The sequence below is a fragment of the Macaca nemestrina genome, chromosome 4 (assembly GCF_043159975.1).
Source record: "Macaca nemestrina isolate mMacNem1 chromosome 4, mMacNem.hap1, whole genome shotgun sequence".
NCBI classification, from domain to species: domain Eukaryota; kingdom Metazoa; phylum Chordata; class Mammalia; order Primates; family Cercopithecidae; genus Macaca; species Macaca nemestrina.
The window spans coordinates 154,149,615-154,170,579 of NC_092128.1; the positions used below are offsets into that span (position 1 = coordinate 154,149,615).

At 57.3% G+C, this 20,965-nt stretch overlaps 1 protein-coding gene across 2 annotated transcripts in view; it reads left to right on the forward strand.

The window, feature by feature from the left end:
- Nucleotides 1-18,240, forward strand: part of LOC105483401 (sorting nexin 8) — a 54,717-nt gene extending 36,477 nt beyond the window's left edge. For both annotated transcript variants that reach the window (XM_011744254.3, XM_011744255.3), the window contains exons 4-11: nt 3,195-3,316; nt 5,450-5,530; nt 8,298-8,458; nt 9,734-9,866; nt 15,445-15,513; nt 15,733-15,882; nt 16,218-16,367; nt 18,074-18,240. In XM_011744254.3, coding sequence (XP_011742556.1) covers nt 3,195-3,316; nt 5,450-5,530; nt 8,298-8,458; nt 9,734-9,866; nt 15,445-15,513; nt 15,733-15,882; nt 16,218-16,367; nt 18,074-18,187 — 980 coding nt within the window. In that variant the 3' untranslated portion in view covers nt 18,188-18,240. The remainder of the gene's footprint in view (nt 1-3,194; nt 3,317-5,449; nt 5,531-8,297; nt 8,459-9,733; nt 9,867-15,444; nt 15,514-15,732; nt 15,883-16,217; nt 16,368-18,073) is intronic.
- Nucleotides 18,241-20,965: the final 2,725 nt, after the last annotated feature.

Genomic DNA, 20,965 nt, shown 5'->3' on the forward strand with positions numbered 1-20,965 from the left:
ACTGACAGGTGGGGAAGCCCTTGCTGTGCAGGTGTGAAAGAGAACCCCACTTCCCCTCTCCAGAGTGCAGTGGCCAGGGCCCCCGAGAGCTCCCAGGAGGACTGCCAGGAGCACTGTGTACTCACCTGGCTGGCATTGCCCTGCCGGCATCTGCAAAGCCATGGGAGCCTGAGCCATGGGTACCATGGGAGCACTCGTTGACCTCATGGAAGAGAACAGAAGTTGTGCAAGTAGGAAATGTAAGCTGCGTCTTGCAGGAGAGAAAAGACAGCATGCGGCTGCCTCACCTTCACCTCTGCCTGAAGATGGCCTTGGGCCAGGTGGGAGATCACAGATGACCTGGGAGCCCCTCCCCAGGCCTGTGTCCCCCCGGGCTGCAGAGCACGTGGACCGCGGCTGCCAGCTCTGATCTCACTGGGGGTCTCTCCCTCAGCCCGTTCCTCCAATTGTGAATAAAACATGCTGGGAAGGCAAGTGCTTAGAGCTTGATCCTGGCTTTCCGCCGTTCCCAGCCCTTCTACAGTCACCCTGTCCTGGACGGGGGCGCAGAATCAGAGCTAACACAGTGGCCGGTTCCCTGCATCTGAAATCGTACAATGGTGCATAAGTGCTTCTGCCTCTCGCCGGTCGCTGAGCAGCTCGGGGTCTGATGGTGTGATTTTCTCCCCGTCCCGTGTGAACGCCACAGAGCAGATCATTCTGATCACGCTGAAGGGCATGTGGGCGCTCAGGGCAGCAGAGAGCAGAGGACGCAACAGGGATGTGGGACGCTGGCTCAGACCTGGGCATCCGAGTTGCTGAGCGCTGGCTGGTGTTCAGCACCTGGAAACCGCACACACGTGCTGCACCACTTGCGCGTTACGGAAGCGCAGCTTCATCGGAAGAGGCCTGCCAGTCTTGAGCCAGGAGGGAAGCCCCAGCCAACTGTATTTGTTTTCTTTTCTTTTTTTTTTTTTTTGAGATAGAGTCTCACTCTGTTGCCCAGGTTGGAGTGCAGTGGTGCAATCTCGGCTCACTGCAGCCTCTGTCTCCTGGGTTCAAGTGATTCTCGTGCCTCAGCCTCCCAAGTAGCTGGGATTATAGACACGTGCCGCTGTGCCCAGCTCATATTTGTATTTTTGTAGTGACAGGTTTCACCACGTGGCCTAGGCTGGTCTTGAACTCCTGATCTCAGGTAATTCACCTGCCTCGGCCTCCCAAAGTGCTAGGATTACAGGCGTGAGCCACTACGCCTGGCCTGTATTTGTTTTCTTTCTTTTCTTTTTTTTTTTTTGAGACAGAGTCTTGCTCTGTCGCCCAGGCTGGAGTGCAGTGGTGCAATCTCGGCTCGCTGCAAGCTCTACCTCCTGGGTTCACGCCATTCTCCTGCCTCAGCCTCCCAAGTAGCTGGGACTACAGGCGCCCGCCACTGCGCCCGGCTAGTTTTTTGTACTTTTAGCAGAGGCGGGGGTTTCACCGTGTTAGCCAGGATGGTCTCAATCTCCTGACCTCGTGATCCGCCTCCCTCGGCCTCCCAAAGTGCTGGGATTACAGGCGTGAGCCACAGTGCCCGACCTCTTTTATGTCTTTTTTTAGAGACAGGGTTTCGCTACGCTGGCCAGGCTGATGTAGAACTCCTTGGCCTCATGTGATCTGCCCTCCTCAGCCTCCCAAGATGCTGGGATTACAGGCGTGGGCCATCGAACCTGACTGTATTTTTTTTTTTTTTGAGACGGAGTCTCGCTCTGTCACCCGGGCTGGAGTGCAGTGGCCGGATCTCAGCTCACTGAAAGCTCCGCCTCCCGGGTTCACGCCATTCTCCTGCCTCAGCCTCCCGCGTAGCTGGGACCACAGGCGCCCACCACCTCACCTGGCTAGTTTTTTGTATTTTTTAGTAGAGACGGGGTTTCACCGTGTTAGCCAGGATGGTCTCGATTTCCTGACCTCGTGATCTGCCCATCTCGGCCTCCCAAAGTGCTGGGATTACAGGCTTGAGCCACCGCGCCCGGCCCTGACTGTATTTCTTAATACATTAAAGTAGTATTTAAAGGCTGGGTGCTGGTGGCTCACGCCTGTAATCCCAGCACTTTGGGAGGCTGAAGTGGGTGGATCACCTGAGGTCAGGAGTCCGAGACCAGCTTGACCAACATGGTGAAACCCCTGTCTCTACTAAAAGTACAAAAATTAGCTGGGTGCGGTGGCACATGCCTGTAATCCCAGCTAGTTGGGAGGCTGAGGCAGGAGAATCCCTTAAACCTGGGAGGCGGTGGTTGCAGTGAGCCGAGATGGCACCACTGCACTCCAGCCTGGGTGACAAGAGCAAAACTCCGTCTCAAAAAAGAAAAAAAAAGTACTTAAATACCATTTTTATTTGTGTTCATACTGAAATGTCCTGAATGCATCAGTATATGCTTTTACTTTTTTTCCCCTTAGAGTGAAAATATTTAACCTGAATGAAAGCAATGAGTAATTGGATCCTTTGCAGAGTGAGTTATAAGCACAGTGAATAGAAAAACTCAGCCGGGTGCAGTGGCTCACGCCTGTAATCTCAGCACTTTGGGAGGCCGAAGTGGGCACATCACCTGAGGTCGGGAGTTGGAGACCAGCCTGACCAACATGGTGAAACCCCATCTCTACTAAAAATACAAAAATTAGCCGGGTGTGGTGGCGGGCACCTGTCATCCCAGCTAATTCCAGAGGCTGAGACAGGAGAATCGCTTGAACTTGGGAGGTGGAGGTTGCAGTGAGCCAAGATTGTGCCACTGCACTCCAGCCTGGGCAACAAGAGTGAAACTCTGTCTCAAAAAAAAAAACAAAAAAAACCTGGGTTGCGTTAGTGTTGGAGCGTAGCAAAACCCATTTGTTCGCGGAGAGAAGTGCCAGGAGGGGATTCTGGAGGATGTCTTTAATGGAGGTGATCAAAGCGACCGCTCTCGTGGTTCCCAGGACTCCCGATGGAGACAAGCAGATCTGTGGTTTTCCCTGGCAGCTCCTGGACCCAAGTGTGTGTGGCCGGAGGGGGCATCTGGGAGTGCGGCTGTAGCTCTGGGCAGCTTTTTCAGACCCATTGTCCGAGCAGCACTGGGGGCCCGGCCAGTGCCCTCCGCTAGCCGCTGGGCGCTCTGCCGCCTGTAGGGAGAGTTTTGAGAACTCACCCAGAGCAGATGGGGGCCGGCACCCTGGACTCTGTCCAGTGACCCCGTGTCCTCCTCCAGCCGACAGGGAGTTCATCGAGGCCAGGAGGAGAGCCCTGAAGCGCTTCGTCAACCTGGTGGCACGGCACCCCCTGTTCTCCGAGGATGTGGTCCTCAAGCTCTTCCTGTCCTTCAGTGGCTCGGTGAGTGTGTCTGCCCTGGCCCCGGGAGGTCCCGAGCCTCCGGACCCACCCTTTCCTCTCTCAGGTTTGGTTTCTTGTCCTCCTGGTCCCTCGTTGGACGCCCAGCAGGAATGACACAGACGACTTATTTCGTCTCCAGATAACAGTCTGAATGTGATTTTCAGAGGTGTCCCTGGTGTTGACTTTGCAGGATTTTGTAAATCTGTGTGGAGATCATGGGTCTCTGTGGTCACTTTGAGGATTTAGGCTGGATGTTTTGGAGGGTTTAGGGAGGTGCCAGAGACTCCAGATGGGAAGAAGTGTTTACTTAAAACAAGGCCCTGTCTGACTAGGGACCACTGGAACACAGGCTGAGTCTCCTTGTCAGAGCCACAGCACAGACCTGCAGCCGGGAATTAACTTCTTGTACACGCGCTCCGTCCAGGTCCGAGCGGGGGTTCCTTCCTCCCAGCTGCTGCGGCACAGCTTTAGTGTGTGTCAAGAAGCTATAGCTTGTGGGCACGGTGACCCACGCCTCTCATCCCAGCGCTTTGAGAGGCCGAGGCCAGATGGTCCCTTAAGCCCAGGCGTTTGAGACCAGCCTGGGCAACATAGCGAGACTTTGTCTCTGCCAAAACAAAATGAAACTGAGGCCAGGCATGGTGGTGCACACCTGTAATCCCAGTCACTCGGGAGGTGAGGCATGAGAATCCCTTGAACCCGGGAGGTGGAGCTTGCAGTGAGCTGTGATTGTGCCACTGCACTCCAGCCTGGGCGACAGAGCGAGACCCTGTCTCAAGAAAACAAAAAACAAAACAAAACAAAAATACCAACCCTGCAGCACATCTCCTGTTTCCTGCAGGAGGAAGCAGCCGCCAGCCCCTCCAGGGAAGGCGGGTCGGGTGCTTCTCCTCCGCCTGTGCCTGCAGGACCCTCTCCCTGTGAGCGGAGGGGCGGGGGCTCCACTGGAATAGAGGTTTCCAGGCTCTCCTCTGTTTTCTGGAAAGCCCTTCTTGAATGGGGACCTGAGGGCCCCTGCCCGTGTCCCTGCTGCAGGAAGACACCCCCTCTCCCAGGCTGACTTCACACAAGCCTTGCTTCCTTTTGTCTTAACTTCTCTCGGAGGCAGAGGGGCCTTCGCCCTGTGCCTGGGGTGTCTCTGGGATGCACCTGGGGATGTCTGGAGCACGCAGTGGGACCTTTTGAGCCCTGGGGGTGGAAACCTTCCTTTGGAAGGCGATCTGGATTGTCAGAAGAGGAATGTGGCAGGACCTGGGAGGGGCGGTGGGGAGGGGTGCTGTGGGTCACAGGCAGGCGATACCCCTGTTCTGGGGGTAGGATGCGCCCTGTGGCCTTTCCACAGGTATCATTCTCTGTCACTTCCCGGCCTCAGTTTTCTTGCTTGCTTTCTGTTTTTAAAGATGGGGTCTCACTATGTTACCCGGGCTGGCCCTGAACTCCTGGGCTCTAAGCGATCCTCCCGCCTCAGGCTCTGAGTAGCTGGGACTACAGGCATGCATCATGCTGGGCCTCAGGTTTTTGTTTTTTGTAAAATGAGAGTTGAGTCAGATGATCTTCAAGGCATCTCTGAAATTTGAGAATTCCTGGACACGTCAACAGCTGCCTATTAGGGTTTCCCCTTGTATCTCCTGGGTGGCTCCTGATTTTCAGGCATGGCTTTGCCCAGGAAGCCTCGTTCAGATGAGAGGGCTCCAGTGCTAGTGGTTGGGCCTGTCCTTCCTCTGCCCAGCAGCTCCCTGGGCTCTGGTGTCCCTGGCGCCAGGCATGCGTTCCCAGGAAGGAAGACGCTTTTGCCCTGTTCTATTGCGCTTTTGGAACCTACCAGGGTCTCACGTATCTGCCGTCTGTCTCCGGGGCTGATGCCGCCCCCCCGTCTGCGGATGGAGGGGCTGTGCCTCTGGAGAGAGGCTGCAGGTTTGTGGGGCTTCTGCTGTGAAGCCAGGACATCCTGTTTGGTGAGAAAAACACGTAAGGGAGAGTCAAGAGATTGCGGAATCCTAATGTCAAAGCCAACATATGGAAATGTGTTTCTCCTGAGGAAGGACGGCATTCCGCTGCACAGTGGCCCACGCCCCACAGCCGCTTTCTTGCTGCCTGTAGAAGAGGGTGAAGCTGTCTCTTTTCCTTTTGCAGGATGTGCAGAACAAGTTAAAGGAGTCAGCACAGTGCGTCGGGGACGAATTCATGAACTGTAAGCTGGCTACCAGGGCCAAGGTATTTTTCTAACTTTGAAGAGTCCTTCCCTTTTTAACCAGAGAAACAACAGTTTTAACCCTTTGTAGTGATTCTGCCTCGTCTGCGTGGCAAGGATTATACTGACATCTGTCGCATGGTTTCCTCATTTAACCCTCGTTTCAGCTGCTCTGACACAGGGCTGGGAGGCCTGTTTTACGGATGGAGAAACAGGCTCGGCGAGCCAAGGCCCCGAGCCTCTAAGCAGCAGGGCCGGGATGTGGCTGAGCTCTGACCTCAGGCCCTCCAGGCACCCCGTGCCCTCTGCCCCTTTCTGTGACTCAGACAGCCGGATGCTTCTGTCACCGCCTCTTCAGATTTCTGGGGATTCATTGTTGCATCTGTTTATGATTGAATGTTTGAAATCTTGTCTTTTTCCAAAAAGGACTAAGGTTAGGGTAGTTTTTTTGTTTTTTGTTTTTTCTTTTTAAACCTCTTCTTCAGGCCGGCACGGTGGCTCATGCCTGTAATCCCAGCACTTTGGGAGGCTGAGGCTGTCGGATCACTTGAGGTCAGGAGTCTGAGACCAGCCTGGCCAACATAGCAAAACCCCATCTCTAATAAAAATACAAAAAAACCCCAAAAAACTGGCCAGGCATGGTAGCTCACACCTGTAATCCTAGCACTTTGGGAGGCCGAGGCGGGTGGATCACGAGGTCAGGAGTTCAAGACTAGCCTAACATGGTGAAACCCCGTCTCTACTAAAAATGCAAAAATTAGCCAGGTGCGATGGCGCACACCTGTGATCCCAGCTACTCAGGAGGCTGAGGCAGGAGAATTGCTTTAACCCAGGAGGCAGAGGTTGGAGTGAGCCGAGATCATGTGCCACTGCACTCTAGCCTGGGTGACAGAGATTCCATCAAAAAAAAGAAAAAAAAAATTAGCTAGGCCTGGTGGCAGGCACCTGTAATCCCAGCTACTTGGGAGACTGAGGCAGGAGGATTACTTGAACCCAGGAGGCGGAGGCTGCAGTGAGCCGAGGTCATGTTACCGCACTCCAGCCTGAGGAACAGACTCAGACTTTGTCTCAAAAACAACAATAGCAACAACAAAAAACCCAGAAAAAAACCTGCTTCTTCATACAAAAATAAAAAAATCTAATTTTATTTTATTTTATTTTTTGAGACAAGGTCTTGCTCTGTCCCCAAGGCTGTAGTGCAGTGGCACAATCATAGGTCATTGCAGCCTTGACCTGCCGGGTTCCAGCGATTCTTCCACCTCAGCCTCCCATAACAGCTGGGACTACAGGCGTGTGCCACAACACTTGGCTGATTTGTTTGTTTTCGGTATAGATGAAGTCTCACTATGTTGCCCAGGCTGGCCTTGAACTCTTGGCCTCAAGCAGTCCTCCTGGCATGGCCCCCGCAAAGTACTGAGATTATAGGCATGAGCCACCACGCCTGGCCAGATCTTTTACCTTCATTTTACTCATTGAGCTTTCTGTTTTCTGAACACTGGTAGCTAGTATCAAAGCTTCTAAAACGTCTTTGGGAATAAGTGAGGCATACAAGAGGCCTTCCCCCCATGTGGAGAGTCTTTCAGGGATTTATGTTCATTGTGTTTCACTTGAAGATTGTTTGTTTTTATTTTTGTTGTTTTCTGGAGACAGGGTCCCCAGGATGGACTGCAGTGTTGTGATCATGGCTCTTTGCAGCCTGGAACTCCTGGGCTCAAGTGATCCTCCTGCTCAGCCCTCTGTAAGCGCCTGGGACCACAGGCGCTCCACCACGCCTGGCTAATTTTTTGATTTTTTGGGAGAGATGGGGTCTCACTGTGTTGCCTAGGCTGTTCTTAAACTCCCAGGCTCTGGCGATCCTCTTGCCTCTCTCCCAGAGTGCTGGGGTACAGGCGTGAGTCACTGTATCCAGCTAAAGATTATTATTCTTATTATTTTTTGAGATGGAGTCTAGCTCTGTCGCCCAGGCTGGAGAGCAGTGGCACGATCAAGGCTCACTGCAAGCTCCGCCTCCCGGGTTCACGCCATTCTCCTGCCTCAGCCTCCCGAGTAGCTGGGACTACAGGCGCCCAACACCACGCCTGGCTAATTTTTTGTATTTTTAGTAGAGATGGGGTTTCACTGTGGTCTTGATCTCCTGACCTCGTGATCCACCCACCTCGGCCTCCCAGAGTGCTGGGATTATTTGAGGGTTTTGTTGGTTTGTTTGTTTTGAGACAGAATCTTGCTCTGTCGCCCAGACTGGAGTGCAGTGGTATGATCTCAGCTCACTGCAACCTCTGCCTCCCAGGTTCAAGCAATTTTCCTGTCTCAGCCTCCAGAGTAACTGGGATCACAGGCGCCCGCCACCATGCCCAGCTAATTTTTGTATTTTTTTGTAGAGACGGGGTTTCACCATTTTGGTCAGGCTGGTCTCGAACTCCTGACCTCAGGTGATCCACCCGCCTCAGCCTCCCAAAGTGCTGGGATTACAGGCGTGAGTGACCGCCCCTGGCCTTATTTGAGTGTTTTTGGATAGGTCCTCCGGTGTGATGGGATTTCAGTGGACTCTGTGGTCCTCATCCCAGGGCTCATTTGTCTTCGTGTTTGTGGCATGCGGGTGATGACGGTTTTCGTTTCTTTTTTGGACGTACAGAGTGATCCCTGCAGGCCTGGAGGAGTTGGGCTCTCGGGGTGGCTCATGGACCTGCTGGATCTCCTGTGGCTCAGCTTTTGGGGGACTGGCTGCTCCCGTCTGACAGGTGCTCCCCAGCGAGTAACACACAGTCTCTCTCCCCCTCCGCATCATGTCAGGACTTCCTCCCAGCTGACATCCAGGCTCAGTTTGCCATCAGCCGGGAGCTAATCCGGAACATCTACAACAGCTTTCACAAGCTTCGCGACAGGGCTGAGCGGATCGCGTCGCGGGCCATCGACAACGCGGCAGATCTTCTCATATTCGGGAAGGAGCTAAGGCAGGTGACCTTTCAGCTTCTGCAGGGGCACACGCGGTGGGACGGAAATCCACGCTGGTGAAGGGCTTGGGCAGAAAGTGCATTTACTGTAATAACCAGCATCCTGACCTGTTTCACCCCAGAAGGAGCAGAAAGTGGGTCAGGCACATGGGGGGTCATATTTAGAAGAAACACGGGAGAATTTCAGCCCTGAAACACAGATTTCTGAGCACGAGTAAATGCTCACCAGTTTCTAGTCTGGTAGTTTTCCCACTGTCAGGATGAGACTTTAAAAAAAGATCCCAGGCCAGGCTGGGTGGCTCATGCCTGTGATCCTAGCACTTTGGGAGGCCAAGGTGGGTGGATCACTTGAGGTCAGGAGTTCGAGACCAGCCTGACCAACATGATGAAACCTTGTCTCTGCTAAAAAAGTACAAAATTAGCTGGTCGTGGTGGCACATGCCTATAATCCCAGCTACTCGGGAGGCTGAGGCAGGAGAATTGCTTGAACCCAGGAGGTGGACATCGCAGTGAGCCGAGATTGTGCCATTGCACTCCAGCATGGGCAACAAGAGCGAAACTTCATCTCAAAAAATAAAAAAATTAAAAAAAGAGCCCTGGCTGGGCACGGTGGCTCACGCCTGTAATCTCAGCACTTTGGGAGGCCAAGGCGGGTGGATCATGAGGTCAGGAGTTCAAGACTAGCCTGACCAAGATGGTGAAACTCCCTATCTACTAAAAATACAAAAAAAAAAAATTAGCTGGGCATGGTGGTGGGCGCCTGTAATCCCAGCTACTTGGGAGGCTGAGGCGGAGAATTGCTTGAACTTGGGAGGCGGAGGTTGCAGTGAGCTGAGATTGTGCCACTGCACTCCAGCCTGGGCGACAGAGCAAGACTCCATCTCAAAAAAAGAAAAAAAGATCCCTTTGACTTGGGGAAGAACAGACCATGGGCTAGCAATGCTTCCTTTGCCTGAGGGGAGGGGAGACCCCACCCAGGACTCTGCTCCCCCCAGCAGTGCCCCTCACCTGTGCACACATGTCACCTGGGGGCTGGTAGGGAAGAACAGATGCAGCAGGGCCTGGGGTGCAGCCTCAGGGCCACTCTTTCTCCTGGGCTTCCAGGGTCCCCACAGGCCACTCTTTGAGCAGCAGGGGCACAGGACGGGGGAGCATGCAGGTTGCCGTGGAGGACGCAGTGTTGAGAGCTGCACGTCTGTGGCGGGGGATGCCAGGCTTGACTGCGGGGTGAGCTCCAGGCCTTGAGTGTCTCCTCTCGTGTGCTTGCTCCCTCAGTGCAATCGGGTCCGACACAACCCCGCTGCCCTCCTGGGCCGCTCTGAACAGCAGCACCTGGGGGTCCCTGAAGCAGGCTCTGAAAGGCCTGTCTGTGGAATTCGCGCTGCTCGCCGATAAGGCCGCACAACAGGTGAGTGGATTGGTTCTCCCAGGCGCCTGTTCCAGAGAACACACTATGCCTTGGCATGGGGAGCGCCTCCTGCTTACACGGGCTTCACAGTTTGTTTTTGTTTTGGTTTTTTGAGACGGAGTCTCGCTGTGTCACCAGGCTGGAGCGCTGTGGTGCGATCTCGGCTCACTGCAACCTCTGCCTCCCGGGTTCAAGTGATTCTCCTCCCTTAGCCTCCTGAGTAGCTGGGACTACAGGTGTCCACCACCGCGGCTGGCTAATTTTTTGTATTTTTAATAGAGACGAGGTTTCACCATGTTGGTCAGGCTGGTCTCCTGACCTCAGGTGATCCGCCCACCTCGGCCTCCCAAAGTGCTGGGATTACAGGCGTGAGCCACTGCGCCCGGCCGGCTTCCCAGTTGTGAGCTGAGTGAGTGAGCAGCTGTGCCCTGGGTGGGAGCTGCCTGTCCCCATCTGTTCCTGGTGGCTCCCTAGGAGTGTTTATGCTTTCGAGAGGGGTTGCCAGTGACAAAACAGATAGGGCTGTAGTCTTGAGTGTTGATTTTGCTGAGGTTGGAAGAGAAGATAGACTCTGTCTTTGAAAAGATCATCTCAGACTTCCAGGCATACTCCTGGGTGGACCAGATAGTTCCCACTTTGCTGTCTGAGTCAACTAGGATTTGGCACTGGAGACTTAACTCATCAGAATGATGATGAAGCCCCAGCACCCAAGAGGCTCCCACCTCCCACTCCACACACAACCTCAGGAAGTGCTTCTGCTGCATGGGCAGAAGCTGTTTTTAGAAATCCGCCAAGATCTTGGAGTCGTTTGGGATCAGTTTGAAGATACGGTGTTTACTATCACGCTGCAAGGCTCATCTGGGTGCTTTTATGTTAAAAAACTGTTAGTGGCTGGGCATGGCGGCTCACACCTATCATCCCAGTGCTTTGGGAGGCCGAGGCAGGAGGACTGCTTGAGCCCAGGAGTTCGAGACCCAGCCTGGGCAACAGAGCAAGATCTCATCTCTATAAAAAAAAAAAAAATTGGGCCGGGCGCGGTGGCTCAAGCCTGTAATCCCAGCACTTTGGGAGGCTGAGACGGGCGGATCACGAGGTCAGGAGATCGAGACCATCCTGGCTAACACGGTGAAACCCCATCTCTACTAAAAAAGTACAAAAAACTAGCCAGGCGAGGTGGCGGGCGCCTGTAGTCCCAGCTACTCGGGAGGCTGAGGCAGGAGAATGGCGTAAACCCAGGAGGCGGAGCTTGTAGTGAGCCGAGATCCGGCCACTGCACTTCAGCCTGGGCGACAGAGCGAGACTCTGTCTCAAAAAAAAAAAAAAAAAAATTAGCCAGGGGTGGTGGTGCATGCCTGTAGTCCCAGCTACTCAAGAGGCTGAGGTAGGAGGATCACCTGAACCCAAGAGGTAGAGGCTTCAGTGAGCCGTGATGGTGCCACTGCACTCCAGCCTGGGCGACAGAGTGAGACCCGGTCTCAAAAATAAAAAAAAGCTGACGTAGTTGTGAACGTGGGAGCTTGCTACCTAGTTCCTATTTCTTGGGAAAGTGGCCTCCAGGCTGCTTGTATTGGTTTGAAGTAAGTGATCAGATCATGCCCATGAGGGCCGCGCTCCCCGCTGAGCCCCGGAGCTTCTGATGGCTTGGTGAACCCACGTGTTGTGGAGTCGGGGCTTTTCAAGCTGGAACCAGGGCGCTCAGGTGCCCGTGACGTTTTTCGTGCTGAAGAGGAAATTTGATGCCTTTGCTGGTGTGGAAAGTCCTGGGTTTTCTTCCTCTTCCGTCCCCGTGCTTGTGTGTTCCCTTTAGAAACGGAGGGAGGGCACTGTTGTTGTCTGTGGATTGGGGCTGAGTCTATTCTGTCTTCAGGTCTGTGTGCCCACTGCCCCCAGGTGGAGGGAACCGAGAACGGGGGGCTGGGGGCTTGTCAGCATAGAGACAGAGGAGCTCAGGGCCACCTGCCCTGGGCATTGCGCGTCTGTGCTGTGACTGTGCTCAAGCTACTTTGGTCTCCAGGCCTCAGTTTCCCCATCAATTAAATACAAGGGGGTTGGACTATATTATTAAAAGAGCTATTTCCTTTTTTTTTTTTTTTGAGACACAGTCTTGCTCTGTCGCCCAGGCTGGAGTGCAGTGGTGTGATCTCGGCTCACTACAACCTCTGCCTCCTGGGTTCAAGCGATTCTCCTGCCTCAGCCTCCCGAGTAGCTGGGATTACAGGTGCCCACCACCACGCCTGGCTAATTTTTGTATTTTTAGTAGAGACGGGGTTTCACCATATTGACTGGGCTGGTCTCAAACTGCTGACCTCAAGTGATCCGCCCACCTCGACCTCCCAAAGTGCTGGGATGACAGGCACGAGCCTCTGTGCCCGGCCAAAAGAGCTGTTTCTGTAACCTGCTGACCCTTTCCTCCAAACTCCGTGTGCAAAGCATAAAAGGTGTTCCTGTCGTAGGGACCCAGACCCTCGCCACATTCCACTCCCTCTGCAGCAGGTGGCTGCCGGCGGGGACCCAGAGTGCCCCAGGGCTCTGCAGAGCGCAGGATCAGCATCACTCATGAGGTGATTTCCAAGATTTTTTCTGATTCAGCCCTGGACGCTGCATTTCCACCTTGAAGAGGAAGAGAAGGTTGAGGCTTCTGGTGCAGTAGGAGTTTGTGGCTTGAGGTTTTGCCCAGCTCTGTGACTCTTGGACATCTCATGAGTTGTGTTTGGGGACTGCAATGTCTGGAGAAGTGCTGTTTCCTGAATCTCTCTCACTGTCCTTGGTTGTGGTGAAATGGAGCTTTTACGTGGAATGAACCTCGAGGCCTTTCATTTGATGCAGCAAAAGTTCCATCTCACCCTTGCTGTTCAGTCAGAGGCAGGGAGGACCGTTTTTCCTAATTCTGCTTGTACTTACACCAGTTTTACTCTCCCCAGACCTATTAGGAGCTGAAGGTAGCCATATCCCAGCAAGACACGTGAGACTCGGAGTAGGGTCTGTGTGTTCCACGGTGATGGGGCCTTCGCCTTGGTTAAAGGCACATGCATTGATGGTTACGGGCTGCATGTGGCCCAGGATGGCTTTGAATGTGGCCTAACACAAGTCCGTAAACTTGGCCGGGCACAGTGGCTCACATCTGTAATCTCAGCACTTTGGGAGGCTGAGATGGGCAGATCACCTGAGGTCAGGAGTTCGAGACCAGTCTGGCCAACATGGTGAAACCCCATCTCTACTAAAAATACAAAAAATCAGCCAGGCACAGTGGCACACACCTGTAATCCCAGCTACTCGGGAGGCTGAGGCAGGAGAATCGCTTGAACCTGGGAGGCGGAGGTTGCAGTGAGCTGAGATCACGCCACTGTATTCCAGCCTGGGTAGCAGAGGAAGATCCTGTCTCAAAAAACCCCAAATCTGTAAACTTTCTGAAAACATGAGATTTATGCACAGACTTCCTTCCTTCCTTCCTTCCTTCCTTCCTTCCTTCCTTCCTTCCTTCCTTCCTTCCTTCCTTCCTTCCTTCCTTCCTTCCCTCCCTCCCTCCCTCCCTCCCTCCCTCCCTCCCTCCCTCCCTCCCTCCCTCCCTCGCTCCCTCGCTCCCTCGCTCCCTCCCTCTCTCTCTTTTGCTCATCAGCTGTCACAGTGTTAGTGTATTTTATGTGTGGCTCAAGACAATTCTTCTTCTTCCAATGTGGCCCGGGGAAGCCAAAACATTGGACACCCCTGGTTTCGGGCCTTGTCTAGCACTGAACCACAGACGGGACTTGGTGACAAATGACACAAGCAGAGGGACCCCCGAGTTCCCCCCCTTCTGCTGGGTCAGGGAATAAGACTCCATTCTCCTGAGCCCCTGCCTGGTCAGGTGGGAGCTGGGCATCTGTGGTCAGCTGGTGTTTTCCGTCTTGAGTTTTAGAAACTCTTAGCACACCTCTTCTCCTGGCACATTTTACTGGCTGGAATCCCAGCTGCTTTGGGTGTGGGGTTGGTGGCTGGGGAGCTTCCTTGTTCAGTCGGCCTGAGGTCTGGCCTGGGCCAGTTCCTTCCTCCCAGAGTCAGAGGGGCTCCCCAGAACCACCAGCCAGGTCCGCAGGGGGCCCCCTTCCCCACCAGCCCACCAATGACCAGGTAGAGTCGCCTTTGAGCCCAGGAGTCTTGATGGGAACAAGGCCTGCGTTCCCGCGGTACAGGGGCATCTTAGGGTCCCCTGGGGTACAGCAGAGCCTGGGCAGCACCCCTGGCTCCCAGTCCAGGACTGTGTCCCATAAAACTCCTTGTCATTTCTTCTGCCTGCACCGTCTCCAGCTGAGGCTTCACGTGCAGGGCGTGGGGTGAGCTTTCTACCCCTGCCACGGGTGGAGCCTGGGGAATCGTGGGGGGAGCGTGGGGGGAGCGTGGTCTCCCTGAGCTGCTCAGTGAGCTGTGGGGACTGAGGGCGGGAGCTGTGGGGACCGGAGCCCTTCAGGGCCCGGGTGTGACTGAAGGCGTCGGTGTTGGGGGTTTCCCCAGGATACCTGCCCTCAGCCTGGCTTGGTTGCGGTTGTGGTTGGGGGTTCGGTGGTGAGCTGTGCAGGTCAGTGGTGGATGGGCTGCCCCCTCCACTGCCTTCCCCGGACCCCTGCTGTCTCCAGAGCTTGGATGCTCCCCGCTGTGGCAGCCGGAGCCCCGGGATTTGGACGGACTCTTCATACCGCAGATGCCTCTGAGCACTGTGCGTCCGGCCCTGTGCACTGTGCCTGGCCTGCGCCCCCACCGAGCGCTGCTACCCGTGAAAGCCGGGCCGGCGGAGGCAGTTTCTGCGTGGGGTCCGGCCCGTGGGGGCTACCTCCTGTCCTAGGAGCAGGGCATCCCTCTGCCATGACGGGGCCCCCTTCCACTCCAGGACTGCCCGCCGTTTGCTGTGCACTCACTGCCCTGTTGGGCTCTCTCTGTGGCTGTGCTGCCCGCACAGAGCCTCGTGTGAGGGCCAGTGTCCACCGCCACCCCCGCCGCCGAGTGTGGTGCTTCTGCGTGCAGCCCGAGGCGGCCGCCTCTCTTCCTGCATCAGCAGCACGTCCTGCCTGCAGCTGCCGTCTCTCCTACCCTGCGCCCCCTTCCCAGGCCTGCGTTTCTCTCTCCTGTTACTGATGCGGAGACCACACCCTCGTTCTCCCCCGTGTCCCTCCCGGGCGTCCACGTTTTCCACACAGCTCACAGCGTCCGATGGGAGCTCGGGTTTTCCGCAGTGCTTGATGGAGCCGTAGGAGTCGGGGGTCGGGGGCGCCTGGCTCTCCCAGCATGTGTGTCGGGAGATTCGCCGGCTTTGCGAAGGCCTGAGGCAGCTGCGGCAGGCCGGGCTGATGAGCAGGAGGGCGGGCAGCCGTCCCGCGGGAACGCAGGCCTTGTTCCCATCCAGACTCCTGGGCTCGAAGGCGTCTCTGCCTGGTCATGGGTGGGCCGGTGGGGAAACGGGCCCCCTGCAGACCTGGCTGGTGGTTCTGGGGGGCCCCTCTGACTCTGGGAGGAAGGAACCGGTCCAGGCCAGGCTTGGGTCTGAGTTCCCGGGCAGGGGCCGGGTTCTGTATGCATCCGCGTGGGTGAGCTCCCCCTCGCCTTCCAGGGTAAGCAGGAAGAGAATGACGTGGTGGAAAAGCTGAACCTCTTCTTGGATCTGCTGCAGTCCTATAAGGTGAGTCTTGGCTGCTCCTTGGTTGGGGGCAGAACTTTCGGGAATGATCTTAGGATCCTTCAAGGGTCTAACTCCTGGGAGACGGAGGAGGAGCTGAGAAGCCAGGGCTGCAGGGGGAGACGGGGCCTTCCGTCTCCCGGGGCTGCTTCCCTCGGCCGGCTCCGCAGGGCCTGGTGCGGACACTGAGGGCAGCGGCGAATGGCTCCCCTGGCCCGGCAGGACCTGTGCGAGCGGCATGAGAAGGGCGTGCTGCACAAGCACCAGCGGGCGCTGCACAAGTACAGCCTGATGAAGAGGCAAATGATGAGCGCCGCCGCGCAGAACCGCGAGCCGGAGTCCGTGGAGCAGCTGGAGTCCCGCATCGTGGAGGTGGGTGGCGTGGCGGCGGAGCAGGCCCGTGGGAGCCTTTCCCCTCCTGGCCATGGTGGGACCACAGCCGTCCTGGTGGGCTCCCCTGGGTTGGCTCCATGTGTCTGGAACAGAGCTGGGGGTGCAGTGGAGGCAGGGAGCCGGCCCGGGTGCCTAGAGTGACGCGGCTCCCTGCCCGGCGCTCCCTCCCCGGCCCTCTCTTACCTCGCCACCTTCCAAATGCCTGGTGAAGGCTGAAGGAGAAGGGGCCATCCTGGCTCAGGGAGCGCGGTGGTGTTCCGGCCTTGGTGCTCCCGTTGCCGGCTGGGCGCAAAGGGCGGCTGTTTGCTTTGCAGCAGGAGAACGCGATTCAGACAATGGAGCTGCGGAACTACTTCTCCCTGTACTGCCTGCACCAGGAGACGCAGCTCATCCACGTCTACCTGCCCCTCACCTCCCACATCCTCCGCGCCTTCGTCAACTCTCAGATCCAAGGGCACAAGGAGGTGAGTCCGCCCTGCCCTGGCCGCTGTCTCAGCCATGGCCTTTCTTTCTCCCGCCGCCCTTCCTTCCAGCCTGGCAGCGCGGTGGCCGGCCGCCCTCGAGAGGTATTTTAGTGCAGTTGGGGTCCTTATGGGCTTTGGAACACGGTGCTCACCCAGATCTTCTAGTCTCCTGTGTAGCCAAGATCAGAATTGTGAGGGTGTCCCCAGTGATTCCTGCAGGGTGGAGGGAGGCGCAGACAGGGACAGTTTGCCTTCTGGAGGGATTTGAGGAGTCCGAGGCTCCAGCACCCCGAGGCGGAGAGAAGGGTTCTGGTCACCTGGGAGCGCCGTAGGTGGGTGTTTTTCGAAGATCCCTGGCCAGCCTCCTCCAGATGGCGGTTCCTTCAGCCTGTGAGAAGAAACGCTGCCAAGGTCGTGGGGGAAGCCTCCCTTGATTTCTGGTGGCTAGCTCACGGCAGCGCCGCTGCGATTACAGGCGCGAGCCCCTGTGCCCGGCTGAAACTCTGTTTATTAAGTAGCTGCAAGCAGTTTTGAAGCCGTGGTCTGTGGTTTGTGTTGAACGGCACCGAGTGTCTGGGATGGTCACGAGATTCCACACTGTCCCCGGGAGGTGCTTGGTGCCTTGCGGGCCGTCCGGCAGTTTGGGAATGGCTGGCCGGAGGCGGCCGTGGTGCGGCTGGAGAGGTGGGGACAGCTGCTGTATTAGGAGCATCACTGTGACACGGCCAGGGTCTCAGGGACCAGGTTGGGCTTGGACATGTGAGTGGCTGGGTGTGTTCTCAGTGAAGGAACGTGACCAACAGGCGGGGCCCTGTCCTGCCCGGGGCATGATGCCATAACCCCAGTCCTACCAGGTTTTTTATTGTGGTGATGAGGAATTTCCAGTCCTGTGATGCTGAGATGAGTGTGCTGTGGTCCAGTGACTCAGCCTCCCCTGCAGGCCCCCAGGGTGCGCCCTGCCCTTCTCTGGCCACCTGAGCCCCTGCCCAGCAGGTCTTGGCCTGACCCCTGCCTCACTGCCACGCTCCCCTCCTCCATCCACAGCATCCGTTCCTTACCCTGGTTCCCAAAGTGCTTGGCGAGTGGGGCTGCCGTTTGCATTCGGTTTGGGTGTTACTGATTTGGTGGATGTGGTCTCTGTGTTTCTGGTTTGCTGTTTGGTTTTGAGATGGAGTCTTGCTCTGTCGCCCAAGCTGGAGGGCAGTAGTGTCATCATAGCTCACTGCAGCCCCAGCCTTCCGAGTAGCTGGGACCACAGGCAGGCGCCACCACGTCCGACTAATATTTCTGATTTTCTGTGGAGACAGGGTGTCCCTATGTTGCCCAGGCTGGCCTTGGTGTTTGACCTGTCAAGGCTTCCATGAGGCCAGTGCCCGCACGGCAGCTAGAGCACGTACTGGCAATGACGCAATAGTAATGTTTCTCACGATTCCACGGCAGGCAGATTTGCGGCCCTTTGGTCCTGGGTGCAGGGACCGAGGCGTGGGCGTCTGTGACCACAGGTCACATGAGGTCGCTGGTCCACTCCTCGTTTGGGCTTCCTCTGTGCAGGATGGGCAGTACTGGTTCTGCCAGAGGTTTGAGGAGCTGATGCACCCGAGGGCCTCTCCCTCCCTGTCACTGGCAGGGGAAGGAATTGGGATTAGAGCGTGAGGAGCAGCCCCGGCCCCGCCTGCTGATGTTGTTCTCTTCGTGTTCCCTTCCAGATGAGCAAGGTGTGGAACGACCTGAGGCCCAAGCTCAGCTGCCTCTTTGCGGGACCACACAGTGCCCTGACCCCACCGTGTTCCCCGCCGGAGGACGGCCTGTGTCCTCACTAGCGCCTGAGGCTGAGGTGGTGCTCCCTGCGGCCGCACTAAAACCTCTTTCCAAACGGTGTGTCCAGTGTAATTCCCTTTGGACGGCAGCTCCCCTCCCCACCACGTGCTGCAGCCGGAGCAGAGGAGCTCACGCCTGCGGGTCGGGAGGGGCATCCATGGACCACAGGGGCAGCTGGGCCACACTGCCCTTCGCCCTGTGGCCTGCTAGCCTGGTGGAGAGGGGTGGTGGGGTTCTCTGGAATGGTTTTCTTCTGATACCCAGAGCCCTGCCGGGAGGCAGGGATCTCTCATCTAATAGAGTTTGTGCCTGGGAGAGCGTAGGGGTGGGGCCTCCAGGTGCTGGAACAGTCGGGAGGGGCAGCGTCATGGTGCTGTCAGCCGAGGAGAGAGAGAGGGCAGGGCCGCCCTGCAGCCCAGGCATGGGACTGACCACGGACAGCAAGGGGACAGCCAGTGGTGCCAAGGCTGGGAGGGAGGGCCGTCGGGCATGGGGCACGCACGGTGAATTTTCTAGGGAACTCGCTGCAGTCAACACCAGGAGCCCTGGTCTGGGAGTGGCCTGTGGGGTCCAGTGGCCTCATGCCCTGTGCCCATACCATGACCCCATGTGTGCCCCTGTGTCCACACCATGACCCTGTGTGTGCTTGTGGTCTCAGGCCTGGAAGACAAAGGCGTGACGGAGAGCTGCGGCTCTGAGCGCGGGTGCTACAGCGGCTCTGTTCTCATCCCCTGGACTCCCTTGATTTCTGGTGACCAGTGTTGGAGTCTGCACCGTGCGGCACTGAGGCTGGATGGGCTGGCAGAGGACAGGTGGGGGCGTGGGGGACGTGTGTTCCATTCCAGCTGGGGCTTTAGAGGAGGGATAGCCCCTTTTTAAGTGGATTTTCTTCTCTGAGGCGCCTAGAGCCCTCCTCCCAGCCTCTTGCTGCACACTTGCCGTCCCGGCCACCTGCCCACAGAGGGGACTGGTCTTCCAGGCCCCTTCCCTTCTCTGGATGAGGAAGGCCGTTCTCCTGAGATCTGTGGGGGGTGAAATGTCCACCTCAGGCCTGGGTCTGCTCCTGCCCCAAACCCCTTTTGTGGAAGGCACACGGAGCCAGGCTGGGCTCCTAGACCCCTGCACTTCTCTGGAGCCTGAGGCCCCTCCCTGGCGGGGGAGGTGCTGGAAGAGGCCCTCCGGGCTCCAGGCTTTCCGAGGTCCCTCCTTTCTGCAGCTGCTCGCTGGCCTCTGGCGTGTTCTCTCCTCTCACGGAGGACGCTTCCCTTCTGCCTGTACCTATGGGCAGCCATGGCCCAGGGATGGAAAGGGGACTGTGTGTGCCTCACAGGCGGGGGATCCGTCGTCCACCGTGAGCCAGCCAGAGGGAGCGGCTGTGCTGACTTGGGGGCTGTGGGGCTCGGGCCTAGCCCGGCCTGTGGTTCTGCTGGTGCCTTCCTGCTGTGGGCTGGGCTGCTTCCTCCTGACCAGATGAGCAGAGGGCATGTTCCCCTTGGAGCCCAGTGGGTGGGCTGTCCTGTGAGTCCCTAGCCCACCCGAGTCTTGGGCTGTGCTGCCTTCTGACCCCCCTCTGCAGAGACAGGTTCTCAGTTGGCATGAGTGGCACCGTGACACTTGAGCCATGAAGCATGACCCTGTGTGGGCAGAAGGCTGCAAGGACTCTCTGTCCTTCCTGCACCTGCCTGGGGCCTGTCCAGCTGCAGGACCACGGAGGCTGTGGGGAGCTGTGGCGGGCGTCAGGCGCTGTGGCGGGCGTCAGGCGCTGTGGCCTCTGTGTCTCCAGAGTAGGCGAGGCACGCGCTCCTGACGCAGCCCTCCAAGGAGAGAGCAAAACTTCAGAATGAGCTTTTCTGAAGGAGCTTTCCTGGCAGGGACTCCGGGGTCAGTGAGTGTATGAAAGGCCACATGCCTGGTGGCATCTCCCTGTGGTGGAAACTTCAGGATCAGGGTCTCAGGGTCCTCGTATCCAGAGGCTGAGGACGGAGCTGGAAAGCAGGAGGGCAGGGGTGAGGGGGAGCAGAAGAGGGGTGAGAGGGAGCAGGAGAGCAGGGGTCGGGGGTACAGAAGGGCAGGGGTGAGGAGAGAGCAAGAGGGCAGGGATGAGGGGGGACAGGAGGGCAGGGGTGAGGAGAGCAAGAGGGCAGGGGTTGGGGGGCAGGAGAGCAGGGGGTGAGGGGGGCAGGAGGGTTAGGAAGGCAGGGGTGAAGGGGGGCTGGAAGGCAGGGGTGAGGGGGGACAGGAGGGCAGAGGTGAGCGGGGACAGGAGGGCAGGGGTGAGGACAGCAAGGGGGCAGGGGTTGGGGGGCTGGAGAGTGGGTCCTGGAGAGCAGGGGTGCGAGGGTCAGGAGGGCGGGGTGAAGGGGGGGGCTGGAGGGCAGCGATGAGGAGGGCAGCCTGTCTCCCATGTGTGACTGTGGCCACTTCCTGTGTGCCCTGGTGTCGGCTCTGTGGAGGGGTGGGCACTGGCTTTGGAACACCTCCCTCCCAGTGCCTTCTAAAGGGCAGCAGGAAGAGGCCTGCCAGGCAGGGGCAGCAGAGGCCACCTTTCTTCTTCCTCCTTGTCCCCCGCCCTGTGCTGCCCGGGCAGGTCCCCAGGCCCAGGCGCTGAGAGGCTGTTTACTGCTGCAGGTGGAGGTCCGGTGCTGGAGGGAGGGGAGTTCCCCGCACGCCTCTCCAGCCCTCCTGCTGCCCATGGCCCAAGCCCAAGCCCAGGCCCAAGCCCAAGCCTGTGCCGGTCATTGCGGCCTCACCCAGCTGGCAGGGACAGCTGTGTGTGATGC